The sequence below is a fragment of the Oryx dammah genome, unplaced genomic scaffold (assembly GCF_014754425.2).
Source record: "Oryx dammah isolate SB20612 unplaced genomic scaffold, SCBI_Odam_1.1 HiC_scaffold_1, whole genome shotgun sequence".
NCBI classification, from domain to species: domain Eukaryota; kingdom Metazoa; phylum Chordata; class Mammalia; order Artiodactyla; family Bovidae; genus Oryx; species Oryx dammah.
In genome coordinates, this window is record NW_024070185.1 from 30471221 (window position 1) to 30485949 (window position 14729).

Sequence of the window (14729 nt, forward strand, 5' to 3'; positions counted from 1 at the left end):
ATTTAGTTTACTTTTTAAAAATGGATGTGAATATGTGCATATTTGTGCATGTGTACTTATATATTATACAGATACATAAAAACCTCTGATGAATAAACACCCAACTAATGCTAGCCATTTATTTCTACTGAGGAAAGGACTGGCAGAATGTGCAGTGAAGGAAGACTTTCATACTGTAATCTGTGTGCAGTATGGTCTGAATGATTTTTGATAAAATATACTCATACACTGATTTTATACTTTAAAAACATCAGTAAAAGGATTGAAGGAACAGTTGATACATTTATTCAACAGCAGTTCCTGGGATACTACTTGTCCAAAGCACAGAAGTGATACAATATATGTGTTGTAAGTAGATAATATATATTTATGTAGAGCTGTAGAATTTTAGAATTTCATGGAATTCTAGCAATTATTTTGCATAAAGCCGAGATCAAACCAGTCAATCCTAAAGGAAATCAATCCTGAACATTCACTGGAAGGACTGATGCTGAAGCTGAACCTCCAATACTTTGGCCTCCTGATGCGAGGAGCCCACCTATTAGAAAAGACTCTGATGCTGGGAAAGATTGAAGGCAGGAAAAGAAGGGGACGACAGAGGATGAGATGGTTGGATGGCATCACAACTTGATAGACATGAGTTTGAGCAAGCTCTGGGAATTGGTGATGGACAAGGAAGCCTGGCATACTGCAGTCCATGGGGTCGCAAAGAGTCGGACATGAATGAGCAACTGTCAACAACAACAAAGAGAAGTTCTGTGCTGTTATTATTAATAAATATCCTGGATTGGAATCTACATCCTAGGACAACTTTTCTTAGTACTGTTCCTTCTGCTGCAACTTTCAGAGTGCTTAAGAAAAAATTCCCTATAAAAATATAGATTGTGTGACTTTCTGTTTGACTACATAAATACCTAAAAATCCCTATCCAAATAATTTTTTCTTGGAGGTTCTTGTAAGTAGAAACTACTCAATCAATATCATATTCTTTATATTCTAAATCTTAGAACTAATAAGAATTTCAGATAGATTGGAAATGAACTACTTTTAAAATGAGATTTAGAAATATGTTATTTACTTTCCTATGTATATGGAACTCTGAATAATTTTATTTGTGGGTATAACAAAATATTGTATCTTAATAAGGTTATTAAGTACTAGTATATTGTAGTAGTATGACTCAGTAGTAGATGTATGTTTTGCAGGAAGAGTATACGTATTTATAAAAATAAACATATGTAGCATATAAGCTGAGCAGTGAGTTTGTACATCTGCTAATACTTTTTAATATTATGTTGCATTTGGTTTTCACTAAATAGTTGTTCATTTAGATCTTAGGAAATGCATTGATACAGTTCTGGCCATAATCTTTAATTTTGTTCTTTAATCATCAGGATATTACTGAAAATTCCTCAGATTCAGTGCTTGATCTGCAGATGTCCTTGGAGGAGCTATATGCCCAAAATCTCTTGCAAAGACAGGATGAGAGTGTGCCTTCAGTGGACTTGAGCATGGGGCCGGCTTCTGGCTTTACCATGAATGACTATACACCTGCAAATGCTATTGAACAGCACTATGAATGTGACAGCTTAAGAGCATGGACTGAATCTCACCTACCAAATGAAGTTGTATCAAGTGCAGAGCTGAATTCTCCTGTGCTGACTGATTCGACTGGAAAGGTGACATTTTAAAGATACAGTCTGTATATGATGGTGAAGTTGGGAGCAGTGAAGGGTTAGGTTACTCTGGCTTCTCTATCTGTTTGGAGCCAGTGCTCTCCTAAGGCTCAGATTTTCAAAAGACAACCTATGAACTTGTTGTGTAAGTTCTTGCTGAATAAAGCACAACCAGCTGGAGAATGTGGGTGATGTTGAAATCATACTCCAAAGTCTAGTTTTCCTTTCCACGTGACTTATTTTTATTTTCTGACAGGGCTCCAAGTTCTTAATTCCACAAGGTTCCCTGGCCTCTGCTGCTGAGTGTGTCATGCTCCAAAATACACCCAGAGAATCTTTCGAGAGGACTATTGTGATAGCAAAAGGCAATTCTAGCTTAGGTAAGTTTCTTTTCCACATACACCTTCTGTCCTAACCCCCTTGCCAAGAGGAAATGTTGAACATAGAGTCAATAATTTTAACTGTAGATAATAAGATAGATGTGATGAAATTTACCATGATTTTAATGTTAATTCTTTTTGTACTCACTATTGTTATCTGAAATGGTTAACAAGTTTACTTCAGGCTACCTTAAATCCCTCACTCTCATTAATTATCTAAAAGTATTCACAAGCCTCATTTCCATTCAAGTGAAAGATATACAAATTGTGTATGAGACAGAAAGTCAGGAAAGGAAAGGAATTCTTAGAAAATGAGAAGTCTGTGACTTGGAATTCTAAATTCTTTGGAAAAGTAAATTATTAATTTCTTTGAATGGTACCAGTTATTTGTGCATTAGTTTGTATTTAATTTCTTTCATTCACTGAAATAAAGACTAAAAAGACAGTCAGGTGTGCCATTACCGAAGCATTAATGCAGTTCTTCAACAGTCCTTCCCAGGTGTGAGGGTTTTCCACTCATAAAAGATCGTGACTGATTAAAATTCTCAAATTTTCTGATTTGGGCAAAGAAGACTGCCTGTAGAAATAAAATCCTAATTACACTAGCTAAAATTATTTCAAGGCAGCTGACATTTATACTGCTTTTGACTTAGGCAGTGACATGATTCAGCTCTGTGTTTAGTGCTCAGTACTGAAAATAGGGTCAAGCATAATTTCCCCCAGAAGCCTGATTGCAGTCTGACTCTGTGGTTAGCTCTGTGTCAGAGGTCTTCTTTCTCTTAGGATATAACCAGCCAGTATCCTTTATGTTGGTATCTATGGTGGGATTTGGTTTCCTTGTTATATTTGGGAGTTGGCAGAGGAGTCAGGCAGCAACACCACTGTAGCTGGTGATTGGGATTCCAATCTGTCTCCTAGATTTTGTTCCATTTGGTGGTGGCTGGGTCCTACCAACAGTAGCTAAAAGGAGAATTGTAGCAGAGAATTTCTCGTTGTTTATAATATCTCTTATATATTACCTTTAATAGAATGATACAAAACTTAAGCTATAGAACTTTCTCTGATCATTAATTATGGGATGTGTGCTCTAGACAGCTAACTGTGTCAGAATTATTTCATCTGCTAATGCATTGTTTGTGAGAGCATGTTACTTGGAGCACTAGTTCTATAGGATGTTAACAGGAGTTATACTTGGGTTCCAAGTTTGGGATGTGATAAACTTAAGGAGACAGGTGTTTCTGTTAGCATCTCTCAGTAGCTTTGCACTTGTGCCTTGTGTATCTGTAAGTGCATGTTCCAAGATGCAGCATTTCTCACACATCATTGGCCACAGAACCCATTTTTAAAATTAACTCACAAGACAGAAATTTTGCAGAGCCTGTATGAGAGACCCTCTTCTAGCTTATGTATTTACTCAACTCTAAACATTATTTCTGTATTCTGGCCACTATTCTAGACGCCGTGATATAATTGTTTTCTTCAAGGATCATGAGTTTGGGAGAGTAGACTGACTGACGTATAGAACCCTCATTGCATTAACATATACCTGCCATGAGTGACATTCACACAAAGAACCCTGAAGGCTTAAATGAAGGAGTGGCCAAGCCCTCCTCTCCGAGTTTGGAGGAGTTTAGACAGATATTAAAGGAGAGAAGATGTTTGATTTCATCCTGGAAAAAGAAATAGATTTTATCACTTAGTTGAGGCATTGGAAACATTGGAAACTGCTAGAGCCAAGGCAGAGAATTGTGAAACATCACTGAGTGTGTTTGGTGTGGATGAAATGTGGCACAATGGCAGGCAAGCTAAGAGTTGAAGCTGAAGTAGTGACAAAATTTGTTACATTTCATTGGCAGGGGGAATATTATATGCACACATATGTATACATAGGTGTAGTGACCTTTGAAAAATTTAACTGATGATTTTTGATAGATCTGTTGTACGTTGGCTAATTACGTTGTATTAGAATCTGAAAGGTAAAAAGCAAAGGTAAACAGTAAGAAGGAAAGTGTTACCTTTTCTTCACCGATGAAGTGCTAGAACATAAACAGACTCAGGAATTTCTCTGGAAGAACTTAGCCTTACAAGGTGGAACCAGAACTCACACCAGAATCTGTCTCTGATTTTTGCTCATCACACAAGGCACCTGAGTCCTTAAGTCACCCAAGGCTGTGTTAGCACTGTTGTAATAAGAAGCGTAATTTTGAAGTGAATTACAATTTGCATTTAGCCTTTAGAAAGCGATGTATTTGTAGATTGTAGTAGAGATGCCTTTTAAAATATATTCTGTGCATTTTCTTCTGTTTTCTTTTGTACTTTATTGAGCACTTGGAAAGGAACATTGCATGTGCTCTTCTCAAAAAATAACCCCAAACGTGGACATTATCCCCATTGTTTAGATGAGTAAATTGCAGACCAGTGTGAAGTTAAGTCTGTTGCCCAAAGCCACACTAATGAGAAGTGCTACAAGTCAGATTTGGAACCAGCTCTCTGTTTCTGCAGTACATGGTTTGGACAATTGTCCTGTACATCTTTTTGGACAAAATTGAGAGATCTTACAAGTTACAACCAAAGTTGTAATATCTATAGTCAGTAGATACTTCCTTGAAGTTGTTGAAACCTAAAAGTGATCATTTGGTGAAAGGAAAGTATAAGCTGAGCTAACTGATGTCAACTTCTTTTTTTACTATGGTTGACCTGACCTGACAGCTTTCGTAACTGGTAGAGTCATGAGTTACATATGCTGTTAAGAAAGAATTTAGAGGTCATGTTGGACATAGCTTGTGAAAACTTGTCCCATGTCTGTGGCTTGCTTTATTGTAGGATGCATGGCGCCAGTGAGAACAAGATGATGGGTGAGATTCCCAGGAGGGGCCACTGAGTTAAATTGTGTTTTGTAGTCTTGCATTTTTTTTTTTTTTAAACTATAGTTGTCTCACGGGACTTGGTAGTTAACATGGCAGCATTAGGGCAAACCAGAGTGCTTACTGCAACATTTCAGAACCAGCCTCTTTGCTCATAAGAAACCCACCTCATTTGAAGAAGTGTCTAAACTTGTTTGTTGGTTTATGATAAGCAGAGGTGTTTCCTTAATGACAATATACTTAAAACTCATTTGTATGAGTCTTAACAAAATCTTTTAAAGTATATTCAATTAATAGCTCATTTCTATCTGCATATGGTAACTAGAAGTCTGGGTGGCTCCTTTCCAGGCATGAAATATCAGGCTGGGAACATATTATAGTCAGGATCACTTCTTTAAAAATATTTGAAATATCATATGTAATGTTGTATAATTACAGTTAATATTTGGGCTTCCCTAGTGGCTCAGAAGAGTCGGACATGACTGAGTGACTGAACTGAACTGAACTGAGTGGCTCAGATATTAAAGAATCTGTAAGAGACTTGGGTTTGGTCCCTGAATTGGGAGGGTTCCCTGGAGAAGGGAGTGGCAACCCACTCCAGTATTCTTGCCTGACAGAGGAGCATGGCAGGCTACAGTCTATGGGGTCCCAAAGAGTCAGACATGACTGTTAGAGAGGATTTCTTTCTTTTAAAAATTATGAAAACCTAAAAATGAGTTAGTGGCTTCTTTCAAAGTCTTTGTAAATATCCTTATCAACTTATATCTCTCCTTATATTATTTAATCATATAATCTTATTTTGAAAGGAACTTTTAGTACTTGATTTTAAATGAAATTATATTATTTATATATTATTTTATGTAAAATTTAAAATTTCAGTCAGTTCAATTCAGTTCAGTCGTGTCCAACTCTGCTACCCCATGGACTGCAGCACGCCAGCCTTCCCTGTCCATCACCACCTCCCAGAGCTTGCTCAAACTCATGTCCATCAAGATGGTGATGCCGTCCAACCACCTCATCATCTGTCGCACCCTTCTCCTCCTGCCTTCAATCTTCCCCATCAGCAGGGTCTTTTCCAGTGAGTCAGTTCTTCGCATCAGGTGGCCAAAAGTTTTCAATAGGTTTGATATTTTTAAAGGTGTAGTTGAGAGTAGGGGGAGAAGGAACAATTCAAATGGATTTGTTGAGAATGTTTTCCTGAAGAAGTGATATTCAAGAATGAGAAGTTGTTAGCTGTGGAAGAGCTGCAGAAAAGGGGTGTCAGGCCAGGACTCTGAAAAGGGAGGTGTAGTGTACTTCTGAAAGGCATTGTTACTAGAACGTGGTGGGGAGGCAAGGAGGACATGGCCCAAAAGACGGGTGCCCATCAGGAGGACCATGCCAGGAGTTCCATATAGACAGAGCCATGTATTGTAGATATGTTGTATATTTGCACAATAGGAAACTGTTAAAAATATTGTTAGCATAGAGAATGATGTGATAGGATTTGTCTGCTGTGAGAAGAATGAAATGGCGGGAATAACTTTGGAAGTCAGGTGAGCAATTACAATGGTGGTTCAAAAGGTGAGGTGTGATGGTGAGAAGTGATGGCTTGGTCTAGTTTAGTATGGACATGGAGAAAAGTGAATGAATTCAAGGTAAGTTTTGGGGATAGAAATGATGGAACTTGCTGATGGATTAAATTTGGGGAATGAGGGAGGGGTAAGAAGCCAGAACCACACCAACATTACTGCTTTGAATAATGGAGAGGAGTATTGTTGTTCAGTCGCTCAGTCATGTCTGACTCTGTGACCCCATGGACTGCAGCACGCCAGATTTCCCTGTCCTTCACCATCTCCCTGAGCTTGCTCAAACTCATGTCCATCGAGTTGGTGGTGCCGTCCAGCCATGTCATCTTCTGTTGTTCCCTTCTCCAGCCTTCAGTCTTTCTAATGAGTCGGCTCTTCACATCAGATGGCCAAAGTATTGGAGCTTCAGCTCCAGCACTGGTCCTTCCGATGAATATTCAGAATTGGTTTCCTTTAGGATTGACTGGTTGGATCTCCTTGCAGTCCAGGGGACTCTCAAGACTCTTCTCCAATTCCACAGTTCAAAAGCATTAGTTCTTTGGCAGTCAACCTTCTTTATGGTCTACTCTCACATCCATACATGACTACTGGAAAAACTGTAGCTTTGACTAGATGGACCTTTGTTGGCAAAGTAACGTCTCTGCTTTTTAATATGCTGTCTAGGTTTGTCATAGCTTTTCTTCCAAGGAGCAAGCGTCTTTTAATTTCATGGCTACAGTCACCATCTGCAGTGATTTTGGAGCCCAAGAAAATAAAGTCTATCAATGTTTCTCCATCTGTTTGCCATGAAGTGATGGGACTGGATTCCATCATCTTAGTTTTCTGAATGTTTAGTTTTAAGCCAGCTTTTTCACTCTCCTGTAGTGAAAAAGGAAGAATAGTATGGTGGTGCTGTAAACAAAAACAGGAGGACAGATGGAGAAATGAGGGTAAATAGAGACTCGGGAATTCAATTTTATACTTACTAGGGCTGTATCTCCTATGAATCATCCAGAGACCTTGCCAAGAGCACGGATATTGAAATCTGGAGCTATTGAAGTTCAGATTTGGAAATAATGCAGTAATAGATTAATGTTTACATCAGTTTAATTCAGCTGACTACCGTACATTTAGGCAGTGTGATAGGCACTGCAGATAAGACTTGAATACAAGCTTCTTAGTAATTCTGTTAGGCTTTTTAAAAAACATATTTTTATTTATTTTTGTTGGACTTCTGTGGTGGCTCATATGGTAAAGAATGTGCCTGTGATGCAGGAGACCCACATTTGATCCTTGGGTTGGCAATATCCCCTGGAGGATAATTGTTGTGTTGGTTTCTGCCTTACAACATCATGAATCAGTCATAACTCTGTGTGTGTGTGTGTGTGTGTGTGTGTGTGTGTGTGTAATGAATCAAAACTATATATGTATCCCTCCATCTTGAGCCCCCACCCAGTTCCACCCCTCCAGGTCATCACAGAGTGCCAGGCTGGGCTCCCTGTGTTATATATCAGCTTCCCAGAAGCTATCTGTTTCACACGTGGCAGTATATATATGTGTCAATGCTACTTTCTCAATTCGTCCCACGCTCTGTGTCCACAAGTGCATTTTCTATGTCTTGTGTCTCTGTTCCTTCCCTGCAGATGGGTTCATCAGTACCATTTTCCTGGATTCCATATATATGCTTTAATATACTATATTTGTTTTTCTCTGAATTACCTCACTCTGTATAACAGGCTCTAGGTTCATCTACCTCACTACTGACTCGTATTTCTTCCTTTTTACGGTTGAGTGATAGCTACATTTTATATATATACCACAGCTTCTTTCAACTTCTTTATCCATTCATCTGTGGATGAACATCTAGGTTGCTTCCATATCCTAGCTGTTGTAAATAGTGCTGCATTGATCAGTGGGGTATATGTGTCTTTTTGAGTTGTGAATTTCTTAGGATTAGTGGGATTGCTGCATTATATGGTAGTTTTAAAAGATATCTCTGTGCTGTTATAGTGGCTGTATCAGTTTACATTCCCCATAACAGTGCAGGAGGGTTCCCCTTCATCCACATCCTCTCCAGCATTTATTGTTTGTGTTCCCCTTTCTCCACATCCTCTCCAGCATTTATTGTTTGTAGGTTTTTTGATGATGGCCATTTTGATTGATGTGAGGTGGTACCTCATGGTAGTTTGGATTTGAGCAACATTGAGCATCTTTTCCTGTGCTTATTGGCCATCTGTATGCCTTCTTTGGAGCAATGTTTGCTTAGGTCTTTGTCCATTTTTTGACTAGGTTGTTTTTTTCTGATATTCAGCTGCATGAGCTACTTATATATTTTGGAGATTAATCCATTGTCAGTTTTCTCATTTGCAATTATTTTCTCCCATTCTAAGAACTGTCTTTTCATCTTATTAAGTTTCCTTTGCTGTGCAAAAACTTTTAAGTTTAATTAAATCCTATTTTTTTTTGTTTTTATTTTCATTGTCTTAAGAGGTAGGTCAAAGAGTTTTATAGTGTCTAGCCTTATATTTAAGTCTTTAATTAATTTTGAGTTTATTTTTGTGTATGGTGTTAGGGAATATTCTAGTTTCATTCTTTTACATGTAGCTACCCAGTTTTTCCAGCACCACTTATTGAAGAGGCTGTCTTTTCTCCACTGTATATTCTTGCCTCCCATAAGTGTGTGGGTTTATCTCTCAGCTTTCTATCTTGTTCCATTAGTCTGTATTTGTGTTTTTGTGCCAGTACCATACTTACTTGATGACTATAGCTTTTTAGTATAGTCTGAAGTCAGGAAGGTTGATTCCTTCAGCCCCATTTTTCTTTCTTAAGATTGTTTTGGCTCTTTGGGGTTTTTTGTGTTTCCATAAAAATTGTAAAAATTTTTGTTGTAGTTCTGTGAAAAATGCCATTGGTAATTTGATAGGGATTGGCTTGAATATGTAATCCCTATCAAATTACCAATGGCATGCCGACTTAACATCCAGAAAACTAAGATCATGGCATCCAGTCCATTACTTCATGGCAAATAGATGGAGAAACAATGGAAACAGTGACAGACTTTATTTTCTTGGGCTCCCGAATCACTGCAGATGGTGACAGATGCCGTGAAATTAAAAGATGCTGTCTCCTTGGAAGAAAAGCTATGACAAACCTAGACAGCATATTAAAAAGCAGAGATGTTACATAGCTGACAAAGGTCTGTCTATTCAATGCTGTGGTTTTTCCAGTAGCCCTGTATGGATGTGAGAGTTGAACCATTAAGAAAGCTGAGTGCCGAAGAATTGATGCTTTTGAACTATGGGAGTTGAAGAAGACTCTTGAGAGTCCCTTGGACAACAAGGAGATCAAACCAGTCAATCCTAAAGAAAATCAGTCCTGAATATTCATTGGAAGGACTGATGTTGAAGCTGAAGCTCCAATACTTTGGCCACCTGATGCAAAGAACTGACTCATTAGAAAAAACCCTGATGCTGGGAAAGATTGAAGGCAGGGAGAGAAGGGGATGACAGAGAATGAGATGGTTGGATGGCATCACCGGCTTGATGGACATGATTTTGAGCAAGCTTTGGGAGTTGTTGAAGGACAGGGAAATCTGGCATGCTGCAGTCCATGAGTTGCAAAGAGTTGGATACAACTGAGTGACTGAACTAAACTGACTGTGATAGAGATTGCATTGAGTATGTAGATTGCTTTAGATAGTGTGTGTCATGGGCTAAGTCGCTTCAGTCGTGTGTGACTATGAGACCCTAAGGACCGTAACCCACCAGGCTTCTCTATCCGTGGGGTTCTCCTGGCATGAATACTGGAGTGGGTTGCCATGCCTTTCCCCCAGGGATCATCTTAACCCAGGGATAGTCATTTTAACAATATTGATTCTTCCAATCCAAGTACATGGTATGTTTAACCGTCTGTGTCCTCTTTGTATGCTTCTTTATATCCTGTCACCAGCATAGTATTTAGCGTGTAGAAAACATACAGTAATATATGCCAAATGAGTAAATGATCTAGAAATAAGGTAATGGCAGAGTGTCTTAATTTAGAGAACTGATTTTCTACTTTAGGCCTGCTCTGTATTCTTTCATATATGTAAGAGATGAACTATTATTATAAAATTGATTTGATACTATCAAAATATTTTCCCTCAGCTTTCAGTGTTGTGGAGACACATCACATAGGTTAAGCTACATTCACTCCACAGTGTAGACCCTGTTTCATCTCTAACATATTTAATGTGGAGTGTCTTTAGAAAAAATCTCAGAAACATTTCTAAATTGACTTTTAAAATATTTGAAACTCATGTTTTCCTTTCCTTTTGATTGTTTTTATTGCTTAAAAAGTTTTGTTGTTGTTCAGTTGCTCAGTCTTGTCCAATTCTTTGCAACCCCATGGACTGCAGCGTGCCCAGCTTCCCTGTCCTTCACCATCTCTCAGATCTTGCTCAAGCTCATGTCTGTTGAGTTGGTGATGCCATCCAACCATCTCATCCTCTTTCGTACACTTTTCCACCATCAGGGTCTTTTCTAATGAGTCGGCTCTTCAGATCAGGTGACCAAAGTATTGAAGCTTCTGCTTCAGCATCAGTCCCTCCAGTGAATATTCAGGATTGATTTCCTTTAGAATTGACTGGCTTGATCTCCTTGCAGTCCAAGGGACTCTCAAGAATCTTCTCCAACACCACACTTTAAAGTCATCAGTTCCTCAGAGCTCAGCCCTTTTTATGGTCCAAAGCTTAAAAAGTTACTCTTTTTTTTTTAAATATATGAATCTGTAGAGATTATTAAATTCAAATTAATTGAATTTGAAAGTCATGCTTTTAAAAAATATATTTTATTAGGTTACAGTCGATTTACGATTTTGTGTTAGTTTTTGGTTTACAGCAAAGTGGTTTAGTTACAAATGTACATAATAGTTTACATTTACTAATTCTAAACTCCCAATTCATCTACGTGCCCTACCCCACCCCCCGCCCCTTGGCAACCACAAGTCTGTACTTACTGTGAGTCTGTTTTCTTTTGCAAATAACTTAATTTTTGTCATATTTTAGATTCCACATGTAAGTGGGATCAAATGGTATTTGTCTTTGTCTTTCTGACTTAATTTAGTATGATGATCTCTCCGTTTATCCTTGCTGCTGCAAATGGCATCATTTCATTTCTTTTTATGGCTGAGTACTATTCCATTGTGCGTATGTATTTGTGTATGTATGTGTGTATGTATCTTTATCCATATCTTTGTCCATTCATCTATCTTTGAACATTTAAGTTGTTTCTGTATCTTGGTTATTGCAAGTGGTGTGCTGTGTATTATAGATGGTTTGCATAAATCTTTTTGAGTTACAATTTTTTTCTAGATATATACCCAGGAATGGATTACTGGATCATATGACAGTTCTGTTTTTTGTTTTTTGAGGAATCTCCATAGTGTTTTCCATAGGGGCTGTACCAATTTGCATTTCTATCATCAGTGTGGAGGGTTCCCTTTTCTCCACATCCCCTTCAGCATTTGTTATTTGTAGACTTTTTAGTGATGGCAGTTCTGACCAGTATGAAGTGGTACCTCATTGTACCCATTTCATTTGCATTTCTATATACTTAGCAATGTTGAGATCCTTTCGTGTGCCTGTTGTCCATCTCTATGTCTTTGGAGAAACATCTGTTTAGGTCTCATGCTCTTTTTTTGATGGAGTTGTTGATTAGGTCTCATTTGTTTTTTTTTTTTTTTTTTTATTGCTGTGAGAGACTGTGAAAGTCATGTATTTAACATGTGTTCCTCCTTTTCCATAGGAATGACAGTAAGTGCTAATAAAGACGGCTTGGGGGTGATTGTTCGAAGCATTATTCATGGAGGTGCCATTAGCCGAGATGGTCGGATTGCTGTTGGGGACTGCCTCTTGCGTATTAATGAAGAATCTACTATCAGTTTAACCAATGCCCAGGCACGAGCCCTGTTGAGAAGACATTCTCTCATTGGGCCTGACATAAAGTAAGTGTCATTTGGACCATAGTTTGGCTTGAGAAATAAAGGAATTTTAATCTATTAATCAGAATTTTCTCAGTGCATACTTCTGTTTGATATACAAAAATGATCATATATTTAATACTAATCACTGAAGAATTTGACTATTCCTGAAAAGTTATTGATTGCATTGATTGTAGACTTTGGGAGAGTATATCTGCAGTCAATAACTTCTTAATACTAACAGTACTGAAATACAGTTGACCCTTGAACAACACAGGTTTGAAATTCTCAGGTCCAAATATGCATAGATTTGTTTCAGAAAATATATAGTTGGCTCTCTGTGGGTTTCATATCTTAAGGTGTAGCCAACCTTGGATCCAAATTTCCATCTGAGATTGATTTAATCCGTAGATGGAAGACTTGTGGATACAGAGGGTCAGCTGTACTCTGGCATTTCATATATAAGGGATTTGAGCATCCGTGGCTTTTGGTCTCCAAAGCACCTGGAGTCAATCCCCTGCAGATACCTAGTGACAACAATATTTCAAAACAATGTTGCCTACCATTATTATTTTTAATTTTCCAGTGATTTCTGCAAAAATCTTTATACAGGGTATGAGATTTCTTTTATTGAGCAGGATGGTCCACACTTAGGAACTTACACAGAAGTTTGGATTGGCCTCAGTATAGCAAATTGCACTACCTAATGATCTATATGAATATTCCCTAGTAAGCCAGTTCTTTAGGGGTCAGCCAAGATTATATAGAAGCAATCTGACCCATAATTTTCCCTTTGTTGAACTGCTTTTCAACCCATATAAGAGAATTCACAAAAATGCTGTTATGGTCTGATGGTACTCATACAGGCTAGTTTGTGAAGAAGAATTTAAATATCTCATGATCCCAAAATTTATTAAAAGCATGTCATATATGTGGTTTGTTTTTTAAATCACTAAACTTTTCTTGAGCCAGCATAAAAATCACAACATAACCTCATTGTCACACTTTAAGAATATAATAGCTTGCCTTTTTATTCCTCTATCATTAATAATTGAATATTTGCATTTAATGTATAGGGGATAAAATAGTAAAATAATTCAAGGAAAGATTGTTTACTTTAAATTGATGTGATGAATACTAGTATGAGAGACTTTTTTGTATTAATATGGTCTTACTGACTGCATCTGTATTTTTATTTTATAAAATACATATTGGTAGAGCTTAGGTAAGAAAGATTGTATTTAAAATCTGTTTTTCATTTTTCTGTTGATAAAAAGCAAAAAATACATGCAGTTTAGAGTGGGTTCTGTTGTCTTATATAAAGGAGATTTTTATTTTTAGGGTGGAATTTCACTAAGGGCTTTCATATTTTTAATGCCTTTTTGGCTTTTATTTTATAATAAACACATCATCAGGTCATGTGACACTCTCATGATTATTTTATTAATCATGCGAGTAAGAGTGACGATCATTAAAAATTTCAGTGCCTCTACAGTAAATGAAAGAGAAATATTAAGTGCTTTCCTCACCACTTGCAGGCTAGTATCCATTCCTTTTCCTTCAAAGATGAATGATAAGGATCTACATGCAGACTCTTTATTTGCAGTTCAGTTCAGTCGCTCAGTCGTGTCTGACTCTTTGTGACCCATGAACTGCAGCAGGCCAGGCCTCCCTGTCCATCACCAACTCCCGGAGTCCACCCAAACCCACGTCTATCGAGTCGATGATGCCATCCAACCATCTCATCCTCTGTCATCCCCTTCTCTCCCTGCCCTCAGTCTTTCCCAGCATCAGGGTCTTTTCAAATGAGTCAGTTCTTCACATCAGGGTGGCCAAAGTATTGGATTTTCAGCTTCAACATCAGTCCTTCCAATGAACACCCAGGACTGATCTCCTTTAGGATGGACTGGTTGGATCTCCTTGCAGTCCAAGGGACTCGCAAGAGTCTTCTCCAACACCACAGTTCAAAAGCATCAATTCTTCGGTGCTCAACTTCCTTTATAGTCCAACTCTCACATCCGTACATGACCACTGGAAAAACCATAGCCTTGACTAGATGGACTTTTGTTGGCAGAGTAATGTCTCTGCTTTTTAATATGCTGTCTAGGTTGGTCATAACTTTCCTTCCAAGGAGTAAGTGTCTTTTAATTTCATGGCTGCAGTCACCATCTTTACTGGTGTCTTTAGCAGTAATTATTAACAAGCACAGAAAAATGTAACTGCAATCAATCTTTTATTCCTTGATCAGGAATTCGTCCCGCACTTTAGGGATCAGTGCAGTGATCTTGGAGCCCAGAAAAACAA

General features: G+C 38.0%; 1 protein-coding gene across 1 annotated transcript in view; it reads left to right on the top strand.

Moving 5' to 3' along the window:
• LOC120863821 (multiple PDZ domain protein) overlaps positions 1 to 14729 on the top strand; it is a 175335-nt gene that overhangs the window by 98164 nt on the left and 62442 nt on the right. Inside the window, exons 20-22 of the mRNA XM_040240389.1 lie at positions 1395 to 1679; positions 1933 to 2056; positions 12251 to 12449. Of these exons, the coding sequence (XP_040096323.1) occupies positions 1395 to 1679; positions 1933 to 2056; positions 12251 to 12449 (608 nt within the window). The remainder of the gene's footprint in view (positions 1 to 1394; positions 1680 to 1932; positions 2057 to 12250; positions 12450 to 14729) is intronic.